The sequence below is a fragment of the Leptodactylus fuscus genome, chromosome 4, assembly GCF_031893055.1.
Source record: "Leptodactylus fuscus isolate aLepFus1 chromosome 4, aLepFus1.hap2, whole genome shotgun sequence".
In the NCBI taxonomy this organism is placed as follows: domain Eukaryota; kingdom Metazoa; phylum Chordata; class Amphibia; order Anura; family Leptodactylidae; genus Leptodactylus; species Leptodactylus fuscus.
Window position 1 is genome coordinate 60465395 of NC_134268.1, and position 26658 is coordinate 60492052.

The window sequence follows — 26658 nt, forward strand, 5'->3', positions numbered from 1 at the left end:
CCGTCACTGGGACCCCACAACTCATATGACCAGAGACCCTCACTGCATGCTACTCCATTCCATCTCTGTGTAGCTGGAGACAGTCAAAACACCATATTCAGCTATTCCCATCAGCCCCATGAACATTGAATCAAGCAGCAGGGCTCTTTTTGAAACATAAGTAGACGCAGGCTGGAAATCAAATCAAATCAAATAGGCTTTATTGGAACGTCCGAATGGATATTTGGCATTGCCAAAGCTAGTAAAGTGGGGGGGGGGTTGGAGTCGAGGGGGAGAGTATGGGTTGGGGTGGAGGCTGATTTGGGGTATAACAGTCCATGGAGTCTCATCTTCCTCTTAGTTGGTGACTGCTATATGGGGAGGTGGGAGGGGGGGGCAGGTGGTTTGGGGTATAACAGTCCGTGGAGTCTCATCTTATTATTATTATTATTGTTTATTTATATAGCACCATTAATTCCATGGTGCTTTACATTTGGGGGTTACATACAATACACAAAATATACAGGTACGTATCATACTAACAGTGATCGGCTGGCACAGTGGGGTAGAGGGCCCTGCCCGCGAGGGCTTACAATCTATGAGGGGAGGGGGGTAGAGACAGAAGGAGAGGGGGGAGGCTGTGCAGATGGCAGTGCGGTGATAGTGTTATTGGAGGTTGTAGGCCTTCCTGAATAGGTGAGTCTTAAGGGCCTTTTGAAGCCTGTGATTGTGGGGGTCAGTCTTATGTGTCGTGGTAAGGAGTTCCAGAGTATGGGGGATGCACGGGAGAAGTCTTGGAGATGGTTGTGTGAGGAGCGGATGAGGGCAGAGCGGAGTAGGAGGTCGTTGGAGGATCTGAGGTTACGTGTGGGCAGGTAGCGGGAGATGAGGTCAGAGATATATGGAGGGGTCAGGTTGTGGATGGCTTTGTATGTTAGCGTTAGTAGCTTGAACTCTATTCGCTGGGCTATGGGTAACTAGTGGAGGGACTGGCAGAGGGGAGCAGCCGATGAGGATCGGGGGGTGAGGTGGATTAAGCGAGCAGCGCAGTTTAGGGTGGACTGGAGGGGGGCGAGGGTGTTAGCTGGGAGTCCATGCAGAAGGGTGTTGCAGTAGTCTAAGCGGGAGATTATGAGGGCCTGTACAAGCATCTTGGTAGTTTCTGGGGTGAGGAAGGAGTGGATTCAGTGGATGTTCTTGAGCTGGAGGCGACAAGAGATGTTGAGGGTTTGAATATGTGGTTTGAAGGATAAGTCGGAGTCCAGGGTTACCCCAAGACATCAGGCCTGTGGGACAGGGGTAATTGTGGTTCCAGTAACTTTGATAGATGGGTCGGGTGGAGGGGCCATACAGGATGGGCTGAAGATGATAAACTCTGTTTGATCCATGTTGAGTTTGAGAAAGCGGGAGGAGAGGAAGGAGGCTACGGCCGCTAGACAATCTGGAACTCTGGCCAGCAGGGAGGTAATGTCAGGTCCAGAGATGTATATTTGGGTGTCGTCGGCATAGCAATGGTACTGGAAACCATGAGATTCTATGAGTTGGCCCAGGCCAAGGGTGTAGATAGAGAACAGGAGAGGTCCTAGGACGGAGCCTTGGGGGACACCTACAGAGAGAGGGCGTGGTGAGGAGGTGGTGTTCGAGTGGGAGACGCTGAATGTGCGGTCGGTGAGGTATGAGGAGATCATCTTCTTCTTGTTTGGTGACAGCTGGACACGTATTGGTCATATTCTAATAAGTATAGCTGAAAAAGTTGACGTAATATTAAATCTAAGAAAAGAACTTTAAAAATGATAAGATTCTCTTTTAAAATACTTTTTTTTTTTTATTGCTGCAGCCAACAGAGCCAAGGAGGGTGGTTGGGAGCTACGGTAAAGGAGTGGTGGAGGATTAAATGGAAGAGTATATGCTCTCATATATAATCCTACTGGTGGTCACATTTTTTAATACCATATTGTGGGAAAACCCCTTTAAAATATTAAATGAGTAGTAACTTACTGCTCACCTCATCACATGTCGTCCGGAAATCCATATGCCGTAGCACAGATAGGAATATTCGTCTGAAAAGAATGAAAGAGAAAAATGCTATAAAAAAATGTATACTTTTTCAGAATTATCTCTCAAGTTCAATGACTAAGAAAACAACATTGAATAACATAGAAGAGAGACAAGTAGGAGAGGTAAGTCATATGTGAGAATGGATTTCATTTTCTACGATGAATTTTACAAGCCAAGAAATGGACATGTTGGCTGCTCTCAGTCAGAAGTTGTCAGGTTTTTGTCATGTCTATATTTAATTTTTTTCTTATTTAATTGCTCATTTAATTAATACAGTATGATTTGTTCTGAAGTGTAAAGTTAAAGATTCAGTTATTGATTTATTTAATAGTCAATCACTCACGAAGCAATATTCTGGAACTGGAATTGCTAAATAAATTTTATAATATTGTGTATTTAGTTTTACGTAAGTATAAATGGAGTAAGTACATAAACTCATGGTAAATGGTAAACAGAGAGTGGTTGGTATCACTATGGTATCTAAGGAGATCCCCCATGTGGGGTACCTATCATAGTCTACGACTGACTGTCAAGTATATATACTTATTTGTGCTATGAACAGGACTCTTTGGCAAAGCAATTAAATCTTTTTTCCATTTTGATCAGTTCCAATCCCATTCTTGGTAAAAAAAAAAAAAAAAATGGCTCCCATATGCATTAAAGCATCTTAAAATGGGCTAAAGCCAATGTAGTCTATACTCTGCAATTACTAATCAATACTAAAATCAACCTGAACAACCCTGTGATATGGGATTATTGGGGTACAAACATGGAATATAAAAGGTAGACAACAATATGGCACTGACACTGTAGCTAGAATGTAATTTTAGGAGAGTTTGGGACTTATTACATCATAATCTTTAGCATTAAACACTGAAGTAGTCTATGAAATGATGACAAAACTGCTTAGGTGTAAACTGGAGTTTCACATCTTATACAACTCCAAAAAATTGTCCATATCACAATGTGGAATTGATTGCTCATTTCTTTGTGTAAGCGAGTTCTGATTTTAGCACAATCATTTTCTGAATATTCTAATATTGTAAAGTAGTGATTCACACTACCACAAGTCTAGCATGTCAACATTTTTTATTCCAAGCAACACGTGCCCCATTACACTAAAGGTGTGCCATGTATAGGCAAGTATCTATAATAGTAGATCTAGGCCAATGTCCTCGTCTAAAAACAGAAGAGGGCCTAAAAAGAGATTAGAGACCTAGATTTACTAATAGTTAGAGAATGCAAATTTAGAGAGTCAGTCTAAAAATACACCAGTGACTGATGCTGGAGGATAAATCTGGAATATTTCTAGACTATATATCGTCTAGGTTTATAGCACTTTGAGCCAAATTATGACACCATTTTGGCACATGCCCCCTTTACTAATAATCTACACCCACATATCTGGCAAGTCAAAATTTTTTAGCCCAAACTACATGGGCCAAGATGTAACAAAGATGTACCATGTTAGTGTCTGGTTAGTGTTCCCACCTACAGCAGTGAATCTGAATCATAATTTCCACTTTTCCTTTTATCTACATCAATTCTGCATTTGTATAAAAACTGCATACAAAACCTTTCCAAACTTACAGATACGGCCTTCAGGGAATCCGCATTCTTCTTAAAATCATTTTTTGCTGTTTAATGTCCACGATAAGACCAGGATTCCCCCATTGAGGTCTATTGCATCACAAAATTGCACCACTTCTACGCTTCAAACACCAAGAAAAAAAAAAAAGCAGATTTCGCCACAAAGGATGGCTGCGATTTTTTTGTTTTCCTTCTTTCTTTGAAAAAAGGTGCAGTTTAAAGAAGTGTTTCAATAACTATAGAAAGCCTCACCGCAGTAAGACATTACAAGAACCATTAGCTCAATTTTGACATGTGGCTTAACTAGCCTGAGGTTATCTTTAGAGGGGAAAAGGAAGCGGCACTTAGCGGCGATACGTCTGGATGTCACACTATAGATGCTGATCTTTCTTATTTGCTCTTTTGGGTAATGTACTCTTTATTATTACTTCCCATGACATTTGTCCATTGCCATTATTTGTCTAAATGTGATTATTATCACAATGGTGCCACATCTGTCTTTATATGGAGAAGGCATACGTTAGGGAGCCGCTGTGTGATCATATCTTATCGTGCGCGAGCACCGTTTATGGGATTATTTGTGACATATGCAAAGCCCTGTTGTACCCTGGCATGGTTTACACATTTTAACCTCTATATGGTTTCTTTTGTCAAGTAAAGACATTTATATACAGTAATATTTCTTCATTAGTATGTTTTTCTTTGCTTTTTTTAATACTTTATCTTATCAAAAGTGACTACTAGGGTTGAGCGATTAGGATTGGAAAAGATCGGATTCCGATCAGCAATCGAGTAAATTTCATGATCGGAATTCCGACCCAATCTTTTCCAGCAGGATCGAGGTCGGAGATTTTTTCAAGATCGGCTCAACCCTCAAGTGACTTTTCCCATAGAGAAGCACTGGCTAGGGATGAGGATCGGGATCGGAAAAGATCAGATCCCAATCGGCGATCGAGCAAATTTCACGATCGGGATCAGCTGGAAAATGATCGGAGATCGGATTTTGAAATCGATCCTGAAATCTCAAGATCGGCTCAACCCTAATGACTACTTGTACAGAACTTCAGATTAATGCGACAGTCACAATAAATTCTGCAACAAATTCTACTGTATTTTTGAACCAATTTCATAACTATCGATGTAGGTTTAAAAATTCTCAAAAAATGTAAATTTGTCCCAATCCATACTTCCAGATTCACACCGGAAAGTTTAAAGAGGACCTTTCACCTCCTAGGGCACATGCGGTTTAATACACCGCTAGAAAGCAGACTGAATTCGATGACTCTGAGCGGACAAGGAATACCTCCCCTACTCCTAATAGTACTCATCCATAGACGAGGACTGGGCGGTAAAAAGCGGCAATAAGGACTGGGCATCATCGCAGTACAACACAATAGATGTTATTGTGAGGAAAGGCGTTCCTGACTGACTGTCAGAAACACCCTTCTGACAGTGAAGAGCTACATTACCAGCACCGATAGCTCATGACCAAGGGCACAGAACAGGAAAGACGATAGTGCGCTGAATTCAGTGCACTGTCGGCTTTCTAGTGGTGTATTACATCGCATGTGCCCCAGGAGGTGAAAAGTCCTCTTTAAGGCCAGGGCCCCACATTGCAAGAAAGATGCAATTTACACTACCTGCAAAGTGAATGGGATTCTGACTAATCCCATCCACACATTACAGAAAAAAATCCACATTTGTAAATCGCAGCATGTCAATTATAAATACAGAAATGCTGCCGTTTTCCATATATGTATAATTGAAGTAGAAAGTCCACAGAGGGAAACTGCAAAAATGCAATGAAAAACACTGCGGAAAAAAAAACCTGATACATTTCTGCTGCATTTTTTTCTGCAACGTTTTTTTTTTTTTTTTTTTTTGCTGCTTCTTGTTACCTGGTACCTTAACCAGTGCAGCTTTTGATGCACATTTATTGGAAATCGCAGTATGTCAATTGTATCTATGAAAACGCCGGTGGCTTTCCCGTAGATATAATGGCAACAGAAACTCCGTGGAGGAAAACTCTGTGAACTTTCTGTTCAAAGCGCTGTGGGAAAAACTGCGATGCCTTCCCACCGCGGTTTTTCCTGTCCTGTGGGGCCTTAGCCTTAAAGGCTGCTACAAAATTTGCAGATGTAAAATGTAATGTCTTTATATTATATCTCATTACTTCCAGATTCAGTAATTTCTTACAGCTCACACACATGGTCGTATTATAGTATTAGTCATATGCTTATATCAAATATGTGTCATATATGCGTCTTCTTTTCTGATCTTTCAGTCACATTCTTGGCAAATAATATATAGGTCAGGTGCACATATGCCATGCAAATCTGGAAAACAATCTACAAAGTAAGAAGACTTTCAAAATATTAGCATTGGTAGTTTATTTATTTGTGCCAATTAACAAAAATTTGTTGTGACTTTGCCTTCAAAATAAATTCTTCTACACGCTTGTACACCGTTTTTCAAAGAACTCAGCAGGGAGGTTGTTCCAAACGTCTTGGAGAACTATAGATCTTCTGTGGATTACTTTGGCTCAAATCCTTCTATCCATGTAATTCCTAGTAATCTGCTAGTGGAATAAAAAAAAAGCTAGCAGAACCCATAAGACTCTATGGGGATGCTTTTTTTTCCACGTGGATTCTGACATGGATTCAGTGCAAAAATCCTCACCAAAAACTCACTGTAAATGGACCCTAAGGGTTAGTTCACACGGGAACAGAGGGGGCGGATTATGGTGCATAATCCACGTCAAAACCCACCCCATCACAATGGTGGTCTGTGGAGACCGCCAGGCTACTTTTTTCCATGATCGGCATGTTGCCGCTCACGGAAAAAAGAAACGGGCTGCCCTTTCTTCAGGCGGATTGCACGGCTTCCCGCGTCACTCTCTGTGCCAAAATCCACCTACATGCTCCACGTGTGAACTAAGCTTAACACTCCATCCACAAACAGCAGAGTATGTTTGCAGGATGTTGTGCATTAAATGTAGGTTTCAGCGGCAACATTGTGCGGCTATTGAACATCACAGATTCAGAGTTTCAATCACATGTAGCTATTTGCAACATGGCAGTATTTCTGCCATTGCCCTTATAAAGCCATAGATGATTCTAATTTATTTTAGTGCACCATGGATTCCATGCCGTTTTAAATGAGTTTTCATACAAAACCACAAAATCAAGTACAATAGACTATATATGGTGACCAACTGGTAAAGTGGGAAAGAGGGCCTTGCAAACAAAGGCTTACCGCGCATGAGGGAAGGGGATAGAGACTGTAGGAGAGGATAGAAGTTATTCAGTCAGCGTGTGGTAATAGCGGGGTTATTAAGGTGGTAATAGCAGGGTTAAGGGTTGTAGGCTTTTCTAAAAAAAGATGACTCTTTAGGGTCTTATTGAAGGATGTGATTGCAGGGAATAGTCTTAAGTATCATGGTAGTGAGACCCCGAGTATAGGTAATATAGCTTTGGAGGCAGTTGTGGATAAGAGTAGAGATAATGAAATTTTAAGAGAATCGAAGGTTATGTTTAGAGAGATTAGCAATATATAAGGTCAGAGATGTATGGAGGGATAGGTTATAGATGGCACTGTATGTCAGCATTAGCATTGTAAACGCTCTTCATTGGGTGATGGGTAGCCAGCAAAGGGATTGGCAAAAGGGAGAGTCTTTAAAAAAAAACAAAAAAACAAGGAGGTGGACCAAGTGATCGGGAGAACTCTGGGTGGACTACAGGGGAATGAGAGCATTTTCTAGGAGGCCACCGAGTAGGGTGTTGCAGTCTAAGAAGGAGATGATGTCCCATCATTGTGATGAGTTGCTCAGTCCAACTTAGATTTGCTTAACCAGTTCATGTCAGATAAAGTTTCTTAATATTTCAAGGAAAAGTTAATACAATCATGAAACTGAAATCGTGAGGCTGAAAATGAACATGCACACTCCCTAGAGATAATGTAGGTGAGAGCAGATACCTCCTGCACAGCAGCTTAATATTATGGCTAATGGACATGCATGGCATCGTGGTGACAACTGTCAGCGGAGAGTACAAGAAAACAAAAATCTGACAAATCTGTTTACGCAGTAATCTGACATAAAATCACAAGGTGACATGTCATCCAAGCAGACGTTCTATAAACTGAATGTCAAAGATGTCGTCTTCAATGTCCTCATCTTGGGCTAAATTTGATTTGGGAAAATCGTACATTTAATTTTCAGACATTAAAAGCCAAACAAAACAGGAGGCATTTAATTCTTTTCCATCTTTCTGAAGACAAAACCTGTTCATTTTAATAAAGCGGACTACAGACCTAAATCTCAACGTCTGACATTTACTATTTCGCTTCTGAATTTTTGTATCTCCAAGGAAGCTCTGCCAACTCCATAATCTGGCTAAGAAGTATAGACAAAACCTTGAATTTGATTCAAAGGCATACATAGACCAAACCTTGCAGTGAATTAAAAGACATATTATGATGGCTTATCTACTATAGGTCTTCATTTTTATCAATGATCTCACTGTTTGCTCATAAACATGAACATTACAACGATGGATTATGACTATGCAGAAATTTCTATTTCATATTGCATTGAATATATTGAAGTTCACATTGTCTGTCTGTATATTTCATAAGTAAGGAGTCTTTCCTCTTTTGTAAGTATTGCATATTACAATAGTTTTGTTAATAAGTAATAATAAAGTCACTCCCATTGAAGACATGCAATGGAGACTGTCAATTCTTGCAGGAAAAAGGAGGCCAACTACTGTAATGGCTTCCGTATACAGCTCCCCTCCTTTTCCAATGAATGGTTATAAAAGAGAATTTAGTGGAATGTAGTGAATGAAGTATTACAAAACATAATGGAGATACCCCTCCCCACTAATCCATCTGGTCTTCACGCCTTCTCTGGCTGTCTTCTATCTGCTGTCTAGATAGTCCGCATATTGTAATTAATCCTGTCTGCCAAAGTTGAGCTAGTCCGAGACTGTCGGTTTGCTTTTAAAACCCATTCAAATGAATGGGTTAAGCCGTCCCTCATGCAGTTTCTCTGGGAAATAGGACAGAGACCCGGCGGGCGGACATAAATGCAAGAGTGAACGCCCTCTTAGTAGTACAAACACATGCCAAAATATACAAATCACCCACAAGACTGTCAGTCTAGTATAGATGGAAAAAAATTCAACAAAACCAATTTTGGTTGTGAAAAATTAAAGTTGATAGATGGCTGTATGGGACAGATGATTGTAGGCATATATGCAAATGAAAAATTGGACACTTCAGCAGTCTAATGTTTATGGTCCGCTTAAGATGCGACCATGTGCTGGAAACTGTTTGCACATTTTGTGGGCATAAACTAAGGTAAACTGTATAATATTTATATATCCACACTATGTGATCAAAAGTATCCGGACACTTGGCTGAAAATGACTTACAAGTTCGTGGCGCCCTCCATCGGTAATGCTGGAATTCAATATGGTGTTGGCCCACCCTTAGCCTTGGTGACAGCTTCCACTCTCGCAGGCATACGTTCAGTTAGGTGCTGGAAGGTTTCTTGGGGAATGGCAGCCCATTCTTCACAGAGTGCTGCACTGAGGAGAGGTATTGATGTAGGTCGGTGAGGCCTGGCACGAAGTCGACGTTCCAAAACATCCCAAAGGTATTCTATAGGATTCAAGTATTGTCTCTGTGCAGGCCAGTCCATTACAGAGATGTTATTGTCGTGTAACCACTCTGCCACAGGCCATGCAGTATGAACAGGTGCTCGATCGTGTTGAAAGATGCAATCGCCATTGCCGAATTGCTCTTCAACAGTGAGAAGCAAGAAGGTGTTTAAAACATCAATGTAGGCCTGTGCTGTGATAGTGCCACGCAAAACAACAAGGGGTGCAAGCCCCCTCCATGAAAAACACGACCACACCTTAACACCACTGCCTCCGAATTTTACTGTTGGCACTACGCACACTGGCAGATGATGTTCACCAGGCATTCGCATACCCACACCCCGTCATCGGATCGCCCAATTGTGTACCGTGATTCGTCACTCCATACAACGTTTTTCCACTGTTCAATCGTCCAATGTCTACGCTCCTTACACCAAGCGAGGCGTCGTTTGGCATTGACTTGCGTGATGTGTGGCACCCAATCACCTGACCACGTTCTAAGTCCGTGAGTTCCGCAGAGTGCCCCATTCACGATGTCTAATGGCTACTGAGGTCGCTGATATGGAGTACCTGGCAGTAGGTGGGAGCACAATGCACCTAATATGAAAAATGTATGTTTTTGGGGGTGTCTGGATACTTTTGATCACATAGTGTATATATAGATATATATATCTATATATAGACGTTTCCCTAAAATCAGGAAAATACAACATCTATAAATAGAAAGGCATCAAATGTTGTCTTCAAATTAGTCAGTAATAATTCCCTAAAAATAGAAATCGTATGAACTTACTACTTGCTCATGAAGAACAGCTGATTTATCAGAAAAGGCAATCAGAAATCCATCCAAACATGAATCCAGATTTTGATTCTCCTTAATTTTAGGTTGCGAAGAAAACAGCAGACATCTGTTGATGAGAAAAAAAATGCAATCAATCATAAATCTACATGGCAAATATGTCTAAATGAGAAGAAAAAAAGGAAGACGGAAACAAAGATTTGAGTAATGTGTTCTGTAGAAGGACCTGAGCACAGCTCACCCCAATAACAATAGGACTAAGTTAGAAACAATGCAGAATATTTGGGAAAGAGGGAATAAATTGCGTCTGGGATTGTCATTATTGAGAAAGAAATGGCATGCTGAATAGCTACTCAACATGCAAAGTGTTTTGTGAATTCTCAAATCGAGGTAATCAGTAACAATAATTAAACTTGACGTTAAGCATTCATTTGATGATTCTATCATCCATAGTGTGCGATGCCCCCCTCAGATGTAAGAGAGGTTCCATTTACTTGTCTATTTCCAATGTTGTGAGACTTTAATGAGCCTCAGCACTAACGGGGATTTTTTTTGCTGGCAAATTGCCTGGATAGTGCTTACAACCTGTATCCTCATCCTCAGCAGTTTCAGGATGGAACAGGAACATCCAAACTATTATACTACAATTTCATCAGGAAATTGTTAGTAATTAAATGAACATAAAAGTGTTAATGGCAGCCAGAAAATGAAGTGGTTACTCTGCTTAATATTAAGAGTCTCGAAACACAATGCCACAGACACATTTACATACAAAATGAAGATAGGGGTAAAATGTTGAGACCTCGGCATGCACTTCCTTCTTTACATTAGAATTGAGGAAATAAACTACAAAGCATTCTAAAAATATGTTTATAGATTTTATTTTTTTTATTAAAGGGTTTTATTGAGAAAGTTTTTATTTTGTGATACGTACAAAGAATCACCAACAACCAACCCAATCCCACCTTCCATAGGAATGCTTATTTCTCTATTTGAAGTTCATTTAGAATCATTACATTAAATAATAATAATAATAATAATAATAATAATAATAATAATAATAATAATAATAATAATAATAATAATAATAATATATATATATATATATATATATATATATATATATATATATATATATACACACTCACTCACCGGCCACTTTATTAGGTACACCTGTCCAACTGCTCGTTAACACTTAATTTCTAATCAGCCAATCACATGGCGGCAACTCAGTGCATTTAGGCATGTAGACATGGTCAAGACAATCTCCTGTAGTTCAAACCGAGCATCAGTATGGGGAAGAAAGGTGATTTGAGTGCCTTTGAACATGGCATGGTTGTTGGTGCCAGAAGGGCTGGTCTGAGTATTTCAGAAACTGCTGATCTACTGGGATTTTCATGCACAACCATCTCTAGGGTTTACAGAGAATGGTCCAAAAAAGAAAAAACATCCAGTGAGCGGCAGTTCTGTGGGCGGAAATGCGTTGTTGATGCCAGAGGTCAGAGGAGAATGGCCAGACTGGTTCGAGCTCACAGAAAGGCAACAGTGACTCAAATAGCCACCCGTTACAACCATGGTAGCCAGAAGAGCATCTCTGAACGCACAGTACGTCGAACTTTGAGGCAGATGGGCTACAGCAGCAGAAGACCACACCGGGTGCCACTCCTTTCAGCTAAGAACAGGAAACTGAGGCTACAATTTGCACAAGCTCATCGAAATTGGACAATTGAAGATTGGAAAAACGTTGCCTGGTCTGATGAGTCTCGATTTCTGCTGCGACATTCGGATGGTAGGGTCAGAATTTGGCGTCAACAACATGAAAGCATGGATCCATCCTGCCTTGTATCAACGGTTCAGGCTGGTGGTGGTGGTGTCATGGTGTGGGGAATATTTTCTTGGCACTCTTTGGGCCCCTTGGTAGCAATTGAGCATCGTTGCAACGCCAAAGCCTACCTGAGTATTGTTGCTGACCATGTCCATCCCTTTATGACCACAATGTACCCAACATCTGATGGCTACTTTCAGCAGGATAATGCAATGCCATGTCATAAAGCTGGAATCATCTCAGACTGGTTTCTTGAACATGACAATGAGTTCACTGTACTCCAATGGCCTCCACAGTCACCAGATCTCAATCCAATAGAGCATCTTTGGGATGTGGTGGAACGGGAGATTCGCATCATGGATGTGCAGCCGACAAATCTGCGGCAACTGTGTGATGCCATCATGTCAATATGGACCAAAATCTCTGAGGAATGCTTCCAGCACCTTGTTGAATCTATGCCACGAAGAATTGAGGCAGTTCTGAAGGCAAAAGGGGGTCCAACCCGTTACTAGCATGGTGTACCTAATAAAGTGGCCGGTGAGTGTATATCACACTAAGGGCTAGTTCACGGAATCCGCCTCAAAATCCGCTGCTCCCATTAACTTCAATGGGAGCCGCTTGCTTCTTTTTTCGCTAGCTTTTAGAGGAAAAAAGAAGCAAGCTGCCCTATCTTGCCGTAGATTCTGCGGTTGAGCGCGAGACTCCGGGCCATTGATTTGGGTCTATTCCATCGTGGATTGCTGCTACGGGATGCAAGTGCACTGCACCGGCATCGCAGCGGCCGCGACAGAATGTGTACACGCAGAACCCCGTATGAACTAGCCCTAACATATTATACATTGTAAAATGTACAGAAAAAAAAAAAAATTACAGTACAGTATAATAAATGAATTCACACTGGGGCCACACGGAGGCTCAGTGGTTAGCACTGCAGCCTTGCAGCGCTGGAGTCCTGGTGTTCAAATCCCAAGGGCAAAAAACCATCTGCAAGGAGTTTGTATGTTCTCCCCGTGTTTGCATGGATTTCCATCCCATATTCCAAAAAAAGACATACTGATAGGGAAAAAATGTACATTGTGAGCTCTATGTGGGCTCACAATCTACATTAAAAAAAAAAAAAAAATGAATTCACACTATAGGAGTGAGGTCCCTGCTCGTAAGAGCTTACAATCTATGAGACCATCCTACTTTCTTCAATGTCCTGTACTGTACATTGCTTTACAGAGCTACAAGTCAGGCCACTATACAGACTCTATTCAGGCCAGATCTGTAGACAACTCCTTTTCAGCAGACTGACAGTATTCTACTAGTGTCAGTGTGTCCTCTATAAATATATACTGTACTTCCCAGTTGGACAGTGGGGAATATTTGTTCCACCATTCCACTATTCTCAGTCATAGGCCTCAACGGTGACCAAAGGCATGTTACATCACAGGGGAGCTCTAGGAGGCAGAGACAGAGCACCGGACTCCATGCAAAGTTCCGAATAATGTAACGGAAAGTGAGGTTAAGGCCGGGGCCCCATGTGGAAAGTGTACCTTTAAAATGAATCCCATTCCCACATTGCGGGAAAAATGCAGTTTTGGAAATCGTAGCATGTCAATTATATCTACGGAAACGCTGGCGGTTTCCCTTTAGGTATAATGGAAGCAGAAAGTCTACAGAGGAAACCTATAGGTTTTATAAAATCTATAGGTTATATATAGTTCTCCACCTATTATACTCTGGGGTCTGAAGAGATGTGGCCGCCTTTCCATTCTGTTCTATTAGACTGATGAGCCTGTAAATCTCTGGCATCCACATAGAAGTGAATGGAGAGTTGGCCAGACAAGCACACAGGCACACAATTCACAGGGTGGGTTCAGTGAGACTTTCTGTTTTCTGGATCGGACGCCCAGCAATCTGACTCTTATGCCCTATCCTGTGGATAAGTAGTAAGTGTTGGTAGTGGCTAGAGATGAGCGAGTAGGATTCGATCGAGTAGGTATTCGATCGAATACTACGGTATTGGAAATACTCATACTCTATCAAGTACCACTCGCTATTCGAATGGAAAAGTTCAATGCAGAAACAGCATTGATTGGCTGAATGCTATACAGTCGGCCAATCAACGCTGGTTCTTCTCCTACCTTTAGAAGTCTTCTCCGTGCAGCTTCCCCGCGGTGTCTTCCGGCTCTGAATTCACTCTGCCAGGCATCGGGCCTGGGCAGAGCCGACTGCGCATACCCGCTTGTAGTGCGGGCATGCGCAGTCGGCTCTGCCCAGGCCCGATGCCTGGCAGAGTGAATTCAGAGCCGGAAGACACCGAGGGGATGCTGCAAGGAGAAGACTGCTCGGAGGATCCAGCCCGACCCTCACTCATGGACTTGGTAAGTATAATTTGATCAAACGTTGCCTACCCCTGAAATAAGCATTTTCCCCCCATAGAGTATAATAGGATTCAATATTCAATTCGAGTAGTCGAATATTGAGGGGGCTACTCGAAACGAATATCGAATCTCGAACATTTTACTGTTTGCTCATCTCTAGTAGTGGCACCATCCCTTTAAGCCAAATGTGCCCATCATACTCAAACTGTATAGATTTTGTATTTTCCTGATAATTATGTCTAATACATATTACTTTTATAAATGTAGCCCTTTCCTCTTTCTTTTCTTCAGTTTATGCAGTCTATTAGATAAGAATAGTGGTAAAATCTGCCGAATACATTGAGCGCCATTTACTATATGTCAACTTGTAGTCAGTATATACTTTTAAATTGTTGTTTTGTGCTCAGCAACCGTGTGATTAAATGGATGTGAAAGGAAATAGCAGTCTGCAGCAGTTAGCAGCAGTCCCGAACAATGGTACTTAAAGATAGAACGTAATAGTTGTGATTTTGTCTTCAGGTGACATTAATGAGAGACCCAAACTTGGGAAACTGTTATTCCCTTCCCTGTTATTGGAAAAAGATTAGCGGGTGCTATTGAGGAGCTGGACTGCAAGTAATGCTCACCACTAACTGAGCTGTAATTTGGAACAATAACCATTATAAGACCAGTTAAGACATCAATGGAATGTGAGGTTAAACCGAAGACTGGACGACCACATGGATCTCTAATTGAGTCAAAGTGCCTACAACCAGGTGTCAGTCGTGCTCGAACTTTCACAACAGTTTTGCTGCATGTTCAATACTTGCTCTAAAACTTACCTGGATAACAGATTTCATCTCTCTGCATTCGCTAAATGCACAATCATTATTGGCTCTAAGTCGCCTAATTGTTCTGTCACTATACAATATGGCTTGCCATAAAAGCTCTCTGAGAAGAGAAAAGATTGCAGTCTGGAAAATGATAGCAACGCTTTGTAGCTAAATATAATTGTAGTATATTATTAAAAACAATTCCAGACTGTCAGCTTTACTACATAGCCCGGATAGACAAACATGTCATTAATATATATCACCATGTTATCTCCAATATAGCCAAGTCATTAAAGGGCTTGTCCATAATTATAAGTCTTCTATTCGTATCTGTCAGTCGGTTGTCCATGGTTGTGATCTTCTGATGGATCAGTACAATTGGTGAACAACTGTAATGTGAAACTTGCCTTAGAATATGAGATAAAATGAGTATATGACTGTAGATGAAAATATATCAGGTACGGACTCTGTCTCCTCCCCTCTCCTTAACTCCCATCCCACGATTGGGCCTACCCTTCGGGTGTGCCGGTCACTCTTCCGTAAGGATTGTCTCTCCCCTTCTCCATCCCCTCTCCTCCCTATCCTGGGGAACCCGGCCTTTCCTGCAGGGACCTCCCAGGGCCCGTTCCGTGTGTGGTCGGGGGCTGGTTTGCAGAGGGTTCTCCACTTTCGCGCCGATGGAGCCTGGTGCTCCTTTGGAGCCCTGCAATCGGACACGGCCCTCCCCCCTCTCGGCCCCTGGAGAGGTTTACAGCTTTCCCCATTTCCTCTCCTCCTTCCGGGATCCCAGTATCTTTGACAGGCCCCTTACGGGTTTTGAGAAGGCCTGTGTCAGCTCTGGTCTTCTGCGCCACTCCCTTTCGGAGTTCTACACGATGTTGGTTTCCCCTTCTCCGGACTACAGACCTTCTTTCTTGTCCAAATGGGAGATGGATCTTGACCTCTCTTTCTCGGATGCAGACTGCTCTAGGATCTTGGAGCTTGCTCATAAGAGTTCTATGGCTTGCAAATACCAGGAGGCGGGTTACAAGATCCTTACTAGATGGTACCATGTCCCTTCCCTGTTACACAAGTTTTTTCCATCTACCTCTCCCTCTTGTTGGCGCTGTGGTTCGGAGGAGGGGACACTCCTTCACATCTTCTGGAGCTGCTCGGCTTTGCGGGATTTTTGGGACGGTGTCCACCGCCTGACGACCCAGATTTATCAAACTTCTCTTCCTAATACACCGGAATGTTTTCTCCTGCACTTGCCTGGGATACCCCGCAAGGCTTATCATAAATCTGCGATCCAGCATCTGATAAATGCTGCTAGAGCCTGCATCCTAGCCCTGTGGAAGTCCCCCAACCCCCCTTCTCTTCGCCACTGGATCCGTAAGGTAGAGGACATTCAATCCATGGAGGACCTCACGGCATCCCTCCGTGACGCTCATGAGGCTTTCCTGAAGGCCTGGACTCCCTAGATCCTCTACCAGGGCTCTGGGCCATACACCTTTCCCCCCCCTTGCTATTAAGTAGTCGGCACCTCTCCTAGTTTGTTGGTTCTGGAGAGAGCTGGCCCATGCGTTGTATTGTTTTTTTTTTTTTGGTTTTTGTCTATAGGGCCCTTGTTGTAACCTGGCCCCTTTTGCTATGTTCTACATTTGATCATTGTTTTGATCTGCCTTTTCTTCTCCCTTCTGTTCAACTCGGTTTCCATAAATAAAGAATTTATAAAAAAAAAAAAAAAAAAGAAAATATATCAGGTACCCCATATTACAATAATGGTCTGGATTATCCAATGGGCCAGTGATAGGAGGAGGTGTGACATATAGGTTTTAAAGAATCCAAATAGTGAGAGGTAAAGACCACAAGTTTAACATATTAGGCCATTTCCTATATAAAGACTTCAGGAACATTTATTGGGATATCAACAGTTTACATCAGTTTTGACTATTTTATTGCATTTGTTGGCTAAATATAGCTGGACTTTTAATATTGTAGGTAGAAGAATAAAGTAAGCACGAGCCCCTATTTAGAATTTGTTGTGCAATGTTTTGCCTCCACAGTTTTTGGAATACTCAAGCAGAGGAGGAAGCCAAATACTACTGTAAGATGGCATTTAAAGGGAGCAGACCCTACTACAGAGACATTGTACAAGAACAGTTTATGAGTCCCTGAAGTTCCAACTGCTTATTTGGATATAAAAGTTTTGGCATAGACTACTTAATTTATTGATCAACAAATAATCCTTCACTGTCAATTCATCAGTAATAGTAAGGCATGAGTAGGAATGAGTGTAGCCTCTTACATGTAATGTAATACCAAGTTTCCCAACTGCGGTACACAATCTCAGGAGGGGACCAACAGGATACTAGTGACACTCAATATACTGGGGTTTAACGTAGGGCCCAACCCAATATCATAGAAGTGAAATGGATTGGCGATTTTTTTTTATTTAAATTTATGTTAATGATTAGAGATGAGCGAGTACTGTTTGGATCAGCCGATCCGACCAGCACGCACGCATTGAAATGAATGGACGTAGCCGGCAAGCAGGGGGGTAAACGGCCGGCGTCAAAGCGGAAGTACCAGGTGCTTCCATTCATTTCAATGCGTACGTGCTGTTTGGATCGGCAGGTCCGAACAGTACTCGCTCATTTCTATTAATGATTGAAGAAAGTGTTTCTAAATGCATAGCAATCAATAAATGACGATTTGGTGATAAGATCTTTGTCAGACAATATTAACACCTGGGGAATCTATGTTGAGATAGCGCCTAGTCCCCAGGCAACAATCATGTCTAGAAAAGGTCATATGACTGAAACGTCACCTACTAATTGCCTATATGATGCAAGTGCAAACCTATGCTGCAATATACATGCCGCCAGGGGGTGTACCACATTTTAGTGGTCTCATATAAATGCCAGTTTTCCTCTATATGTCTTTATAGACCTCTCTAGATCTTCTTGTACTTAATCTGGGCTCAAACAAGCAGTGTTTAGTGCAGCCAAAGTCAGGAGTTGATCCAAGGTTTAATTGGATCAAGCAGGAGACCAAGAAAATTGTGTAACTCAAGTCTTAGCTTCAGTTTAGCTTTAAAATTTAACTCACACCTCCATTAACAAAAATATAAGGCAGGTTATTGATGATTTTTCCTAGTTTAACCTAGTTCTATGTTGATATCCCTCCTGCCATGAACCCATGTGAGAGATTGTGTTGTTTATCACTCTCGAGAGAGAGGGATGAATCTCTCACATGGGTTCATGACATCCTACAGAAATCACTGAACTCAAACAGCCAGCCATAAAGACACACTGTGAACTGATAAGAACATTACAAACTGATGAATTGTTTAGTTGATTAGTTGTATAACCAATAACCTTCTTCAACCCTCCCTCCTAGAATTCTATTCCTATGTGTCCCTCTTGTACATAAATATGCAGTCTTCAGAAATTGTTTTTAGATATACCTGAAGAAGAAGTCAAGAGCTTCGAAACGTTATCTACCATCATTATTAGTTAGCCATTAAAAAAGGTATCAACTACTGAAGACTCAAGTTTTTTTTTATATTAGACATGTGCAGTACACTCACAACTCATAGATTAGATGCATACAGCCCACACATCACTTTTATATTAGATGTATACAGAACACACACCACTAATACTTGACTCTTGTAGGGCACATGCAGTCATAAATTTGTTAAAGGTATGTCTGTAAAATAGCCAAGCTTTACCATAGATATTGCCTAATATGGTGCCACTTTTTGAAACCTGTTGCTCTCTGTACCTACAGTTCCAAAGGGTAAAGCTCATTTCAGGAATCTGCCCTGCAGGACCACATGGTGGCTGATGAAGAAAATAGTCAAAAAGAAAATGAGTAAATCATTAGGCTTGGAGCTAAAGAAAGAAAGTAACAAGAAAAGAAAAGAGCAATACAAACAGAAATATACTTCAAAGACTACTTTAAGGCATCCCTGTAAACTTACAGTCTAGACATCTTTACAACTTTTTTTTTCTGAAAATATATTTGTTTTTGCTCTTAAAATATCAAATGGGAAAAACAACCAAACCATTATCCAATAATTCTCTAATTTCTTCTAAACATTACAATAAAAAATGAACGTGTTATCTTCTATAAACCCAGCAGGGGCATAAATACAAGAACATAATTATTACTTTTAGAATTTAATATTGTTTTTCTTGATATTCCTCTGTCTTATTCATCATGTCTAACTTGTATTATATCAATAGATTCTGCAGAAATATGAAGATTGTTTGCATTTATGTGTCCTCACTTACCTGTTCTCTTTGCTGTACAGGTCTAGTTATATGTATCATAAGTTGGAGACAAGTATCCTGAGACAAGTATCACAAAGAGAGTCTGTCACCAGACCCCAGGCAAGCAGATAGATAGGTTACGGTAATCTGAATCAAAGAGTGTTTTCCCCTTGTGTATCCGTGTTTCTGATTATGGCATACTAGCTGTTTGGAGCAATCGGGGCATTCTGGGTTATCTGTTTGGAGCAACAGCAATGCCCTCATTGCTATATAAGCCCTCATTTGCATATTGGCAAAAATGGTCATATGCCAGGCAATGAGGACACCAATTCACAAGGGGAAACCGCTGATTAAGCAACTCTAGCCTACCTATCTGCAGATCTGGGTTGATATGTCAGGTTTTGACTCCCCTTAAATGGGTTCTCTCATAATAACAACCACCCTTAATTAATTTACATACAAAAGTATACAAATCTTTCTAATAAACTATCACTTTACCTGATTCCCATCTGCTTAATTCAGGAATCTGTCAATCACATTTTTTGTCCCTAATGTCCCTTTAGTAGGTTGCAAATGTTTAGTTTGGATTCCTGCTGATGATCTCCGAGATGAGCTCTTCTTATTGAGCTTCAACTATGCCAGTAGACTTGCATGGGCTCCATTAACTTCAATGGTGCACACAGCAATAGGAACAGCAGAGAACGTTATTACTGATAATTTTTGTAGGGCTTAATGATTAGTCCCAGAAAAGTATTCCAGATGTCTACAGGCACCAAAAGTATTTTAGTATATGCAATCTGAACCCCCTTTCACCCTTCTCTCCCTTCTTACAATGGTCCTTGAAAGCAACCCACAAAGGAGGACATATGCTAGATCTTATTTTCACTTGCCTCCTTTCTTTAAGTAACCACTCAAACACATCTATTCTTTTATCAGACCACAACTTCTTTAGCTTCTCCACCTGCCCAGTCCAGAAGCACGTTCTACCATATCTTCAGTTCATGAAGCAGAAGCTTCTGCTTTCTGTAATACCACTATTCCCGCAGCTCATGATTCTCACCTCTCACCCTCACTATTACCAGGCAAATCAACAGGCGGCCATGGCAAGCTAACAAATAAGTTGAGGGAAGCTGCCAAGGTTTCTGAACAATGATAAAAGAAAACTCACTTCAAGGATGAGCTAACTAAATACAAAGTAGTTCTCCCAATTAAATGGTTTTACCGTCTCAGGCAACTTAGTCTCATGTCATAGAATATGTCATTCTGGACCAAAATGTAATGCACTTTATTCAATAATGTTGCCGTTTTCTGCCCCCCCCCCCCAAAAAAAAAAAAAACAAAACAAAACAAACAACATTCTAAAGCTGCCACTAGATGTCCTCCTTCCAGCTAAATTGCTGTTCGCGACAGGTTAATAGAGAAGGTTTGTCCATAGATACCATTAAAAAAAAAAACAAGATGGGTTCATAGTATGTGAGAGGGGAGGGGCTTGAGTTTCTTCACATAGTGAATGGAGAGGGGAGGATTCTACACAGCTTTCCCCACTTCTACAATGCACAGAAGCTTCTCTCAGGTCAAAAGAATGGATTTATTTCTGAATAGATCTTTGTGTTATTGCTGATGATATATTAGTCATAGACAGTAAGTTTTCCTTATTATGCTTCGATTCCTTGTCGTAACTAGAAGTTTAAGGATCCTGGTGCAAAAGTCCAGCTTGGGGACCTCAAACAGCAATTTTCTTCCCTATTGTGCTACCACCTCCCCCCAGATCTGTCCTTGACTATACTCTGACCAGTTGCTCAATTTAGAATGACAAGGTTAATTTTCTCTAATTGATAGTAGAAGACTAATTATAATAAATCCTCTCACTACAGTTCACCAGAGGACAGTAGTAATACATTTCCAATGCACAAGCTGCCAGTGATCAGAGGGATTCAGAAAGGTGATCAAAGAAGTTTAATCAGCCTTCGTGTGGCAAGGGTGACTTATGGACCCAGTGGTAGAGGAGTCCACTGTGAACCCTCTGTACCCCCTTAAGTTATGCCCCTGCTCTTTTTCTATGTCGGGGCGCTTTGCAGCTGAATCATGCCCTGTATTTGCAATCTAATGTCCCTGGTTTTCCCATGTTATGGTCACTCCTGGGAGAATTACACATAAAGAAACCAGTTAATACTAGTAGTGGTTGTATAGATAGGGGAGGCGGGAATACTGCCCCTTATTGTACATGCCTCTTCCCTGAGAGAAAAATGTGCTGCAGCCATCTTGAAGATATTACCAGCAGAAAAACTGATATGAAACCATGTATAAAGGTTTATACAGACGTAGAACAGATTGTCCAACAAGACCCTTTACTGGCTATACATTGGCTAAATACATGTTCTATGGTTACTCTTTTGGTATACATTTTCCTTGTATAGTCTATGGTACATACTTTTATGTATGTATGGCTTGCATAGTCTATGGTACACGTATATACAAGAATGTTGTGCCCCATCAAGATTTGTAAAGAGCCAATGAAGGACTCACTCAAAATGTGTCTAAAAAAGCGCACAAAGTACAGGTGATCCTTTTTGGTTTCTGAAGTCAATAGGTATGTAAGATCATTTAAAGGGGTTGTGCCCTTAAGGAAACTTGTCTACTACTCACAGGACAGGGAATAGGTGTCTGATTGCAGTGGTTCCAGCTGCCGGATCCAGCTCCAGCAATGTGGAAAACTGTAGAATGAAGATTCCGCAGAAGCTTCCTTGCAATTGTAGCTGTCAGGATACAGAGTCGCCGCGGTCTCCTTGCTGCGCGGCGTCTCCCTGGGAGACGTGTTAGGAGTTCTATTGGGTGTGCTTAGGTCATTAAGGGTTAATCTTTTCCTTGCCTTCAGTCTCCATGTCATTAGCCATCAGGTGTGTTTTTCTGCTGCTATTTAATCCCCACCCAGGCATGGATCCTTGCCAGCCATTCACTTTGTGTTTCCTGGTCCCCCTGCTCAGTCTGATTCCCTGTCTGTTTGTATTCCATATGTTTCTTGGTTTTTAGACCTGGCTTGTATTTTTGACTATCCCTTGTCTTTTGATTTGGTACATTTTATTATATCTCCTGGCTTGACCTCTTGCTCGTCTGACCTCGCCTTCTCTTCTGTGTCTTGCTGGGACTTGTGGTCCTCCCTGGTTCCATGCTGTTTAGTCTTTTGTTTTACATTGCATTTACACTGTGCTTTCTGTTTAGGTGTGACCCCGTGACTCCAGTCCCTAGGACTTTCAGGGCCTCCTCTCCCCTTATCCTAGCCGCCGGATAGAAGGTTAGGAGCCGTGGTAGGCGAAAGTTCAATTAGGAAGTGCATTGGTCTGCCTCATCTCAGATATTACAGCATAGTTATAGCTGCAGGGCCTGCGACCCCTTTTGTCATTAGTTGCACAGTGTTGCTTTCCCAGCTGTGTCACTTTGCACTGCCTGACCCCGACTCCAATCCTTACATAATGGCTGGCCCTTACCCTAGGCAGGCCGCCCAGCGGTTTAGTGTGGATGCCGAACACTCTGTAACTGACCGCCTGGATGAACTGTCAAGGCAGGTGCAGGGCATGGCTGGGTTAATTAACCAAGTCTCGCAGCGTCTGGAGGCTTTGCCTGATCCAGCATCAGCCGCTGCAGGTTCTTCTATTCAAACACCAGTTTTTCCCCATATTGAATACCCGTCAGGATCCTAAAATGCTCTTGCCTGACCGTTTTGACGGTAAACCAGACAGATTCCGAACATTTCGGGAATCTTGCCGTTTATTTTTCCGTTTTAATTTCCTTTCTTCTGAAGGAAAGCAGGTGACGCTGGTGGTGTCCCATCTATGAGGGTCACCACAAGACTGGGCCTTGGCTCTACCTGCTGGAGCTCCTGAATGGAATTCGTTAAGTAAATTTTTTCAAACATTAGGTCAGATTTATGATGACCCTAATAGAGTTGCCTTGGCCGAGTCCCATCTGTTGTCTATTCAGCAGGGAGTTAGAACTGCCGAGGACTATTGTACTGAGTTTCGTCAATGGAGTTCCCAGTCAGGGTGGACAGACAGACCTTTGTTAACCCTTTTTAGACAAGGCTTATCTGATTCTGTAAAAGATGCTCTAGTAAGTCATCCAGTCCCTGAAAATCTAGGAGACTTTATGTCCTTGGCTATTTCTATTGATAGGAGGCTTAGGGAAAGGCGTAGAGAGAAATTAAGCAAACCTGGGTCCTCAGCTAAATCCTGGTCTGTCCTTTCAGAACCTATACCTCCTTCTGCTGTCCCTACCTCTAGTCCTATACCTGAAGAAGAACCGATGATATTGGGGTCCACAACCGCCACCAAGAGAAAGTATCGCCTAGAAAACGCTCTGTCTGTATTGCGGCAAACCTGGACATATCCTGAGAAACTGTCCAACCAGACCTAAACCACCGCCGGGAAAACGCCAATGCCTGAGTGATTTCTGGTAGGGTCACTCAGGAACCTCCTAATAATATTGAGAAATGTTTACTCCCTGCTATTCTTGTTAATGGTAATAAAACTTTTGCATGTCAGGCGATGGTGGATTCAGGTGCCGCCATGAACTTCATCCATGAAGTTCTGGCACAAGCTCTAGGAATTGAATTAATTCCCTTGAAATACCCATTTCAGGTATCTGAAGCAGATCTAACCCCTTTGCCTGAAGGGAAAATCTTAGCCCGTACTGCTGAGGTGCAGTTTTTTGTCGGCAGTTTACATGTTGAAAAAGTGTCATTTTTTGTTATGAAAAAACTTGCTGAAGACGTTATTCTTGGTTTACCCTGGTTGCGTGTACATAATCCAGTGTTTGATTGGGGAACTTCGGAGTTGGTTAGATGGGGAGATTCCTGTACTTCTCATCTTAATACTGTTTGTACTATCAAAAACGATATCAAAATTCCGGAATTTATTACTGAGTTCAAAGACGTCTTTGACGAGCTCAGTGCGGAGGCCTTGCCTCCACATCGACCTTATGACTGCGCAATTGATTTGGTTCCTGGAGCTAAACTACCCAAAGGTCGCATTTTTAACCTTTCAGCTCCAGAGCGCGAGTCCATGCGCCAGTACATTAAAGAGAGCCTATCTAAAGGACATATCCGACCTTCAGTTTCTCCTGTGGGGGCGGGGTTCTTCTTCGTTGAAAAAAAAGATGGTGGTCTCCGACCTTGTATTGACTACAGGGAATTGAATAAAATTACGGTCAAAGACCAACATCCTCTGCCACTCATCCTGGATCTTTTTAACCAGGTGGTGGAGAAGTTTTTCCGTTCTTACCCTACTAAGCCAGGGGGTCCTCTTGAGGGTCCGGAGGCCCCTCCTCAAAGGGGGGGTACTGTCAGGATACGGAGTTGCCGCAGTCTCCTTGCTGCGCGGCGTCTCCCTGGGAGACGTGTTAGGAGTTCTATTGGGTGTGCTTAGGTCATTAAGGGTTAATCTTTTCCTTGCCTTCAGTCTCCATGTCATTAGCCATCAGGTGTGTTTTTCTGCTGTTATTTAACCCCTTAGCGACCCTTGACGTAACTGTACGTCATGGGTCGCATGGGGATGTATGGAGCGAGCTCACACGCTGAGCTCGCTCCATACAGGGCAGATGCCAGCTGTATAATACAGCCAGGACCTGCCACTAACAGCAGCGGTCGGTGCCCGAGCCGATCGCTGCTGTTAACCCTTTACACACTGCGGTCAAACGTGACCGCAGTGTGTAAACGGCGCCGCCATGTTTCGCCGATCGCCGCCCTCCTGAACGTCACATGAGGGCGGTGATCGGTTGCTATGACAGCCGGAAGCCTATTGAAGGCTTCCAGGCTTGTCTCTGCACTAGATCTATTAGACGATGCCAGAGGCATCGTCTAATAGAAGTCCTGCGATTCTGCTATTCACTGCAGTACTGTAGTATTGCAGTGAATAGTATGAGCGATCAGACCCCCTAGGTTTCAAGGTACCTAAGGGGTCTGATCATAAATGTAACAGAAGAAAAAAAAAAGTTTTTAAAAGTATTAAAAAAATAAAAAAATATAAAGTTCAAATCACCCCCCTTTCCCTAGATTAGCTATAAAAGTAATTAAAGAACATTAAACATAAACATATTAGGTATCCCCGCGCTCCAAAATGCCCGAACTATTAGAATATTAAAACATTTATCCCGTACTGCGAACGGCGTAGCGGCAAAAAAAATAAAAACAGCCAAAAAGGTTTTTTTTAACACTTTGCCTCCTATAAAAAATTGAATAAAAAGTGATCAAACCATCAGATCTTTCCCCAAATGGTATCAATAGAAACGTCATCTTGTCCCGCATAAAAAGACACCACAACCAGCTCCATACATGGAAATATGAAAAAGTTACAGGTGTTAGAACATGATGACACAAATTTTTTTTTCTATTTTGCAAAGTTTATCATTTTTTTAAAAGTATCAAAACATTTCAAATACTATATAAATTTGGTATCACCACGTTCGTACTGACACGTCGAACACTGGTAACATGTCATTTGTACCAAACAGTGAACGCTGTATAAATTAAACCCATAAGAAAATGGCGCAAATGCATTTTTTCTCCAATTGCACCTCATTCTGAATTTTTTTCCAGCTTCCCAGTACATTGCACAGCATATTGAATGATGCCATTACAAAGTACAATTTGTCCCGCAAACAATAAGCCATGATATGACTCTGTGAACTGAAAAATGAAAAAGTTATGGCTCTTGAAATGTGAGGAGGGAAAAACGAAAATGCGAAACCAAAAAATGGCCTGGTCCTTAAGGGGTTAATCCCCACCTAGGCATGGATCCTTGCCAGCCATTCACTTTGTGTTTCCTGGTCCCCCTGCTCAGTCTGATTCCCTGTCTGTTTGTATTCCATATGTTTCTTGGTTTTTAGACCCGGCTTGTATTTTTGACTATCCCTTGTCTTTTGATTTGGTACCTTTTATTATATCTCCTGGCTTGACCTCTTGCTCGTCTGACCTCGCCTTCTCTTCTGTGTCTTGCTGGGACTTGTGGTCCTCCCTGGTTCCATGCCGTTTAGTCTTTTGTTTTGCATTGCATTTACACTGTGCTTTCTGTTTAGGTGTGACCCCGTGACTCCAGTCCCTAGGACTTTCAGGGCCTCCTCTCCCCTTATCCTAGCCGCCGGATAGAAGGTTAGGAGCCGTGGTAGGCGCACTTCAATTAGGAAGTGCATTGGTCTGCCTCCTCTCAGATATTACAGCATAGTTATAGCTGCAGGGCCTGTGACCCCTTTTGTCATTAGTTGCACAGTGTTGCTTTCCCAGCTGTGTCACTTTGCACTGCCTGACCCTGACT

The 26658-nt window shown here is 42.0% G+C and overlaps 1 protein-coding gene across 1 annotated transcript in view; it reads right to left on the reverse strand.

The window, feature by feature from the left end:
* The window catches only part of SNTG1 (syntrophin gamma 1), a 440267-nt gene that overhangs the window by 174759 nt on the left and 238850 nt on the right, over window positions 1-26658 (reverse strand). The window contains exons 3-4 of the mRNA XM_075270573.1: window positions 10084-10198; window positions 1985-2039 (exon numbers count right to left, since the gene is read on the reverse strand). Of these exons, the coding sequence (XP_075126674.1) occupies window positions 1985-2011 (27 nt within the window). The 5' untranslated portion in view covers window positions 2012-2039; window positions 10084-10198. The remainder of the gene's footprint in view (window positions 1-1984; window positions 2040-10083; window positions 10199-26658) is intronic.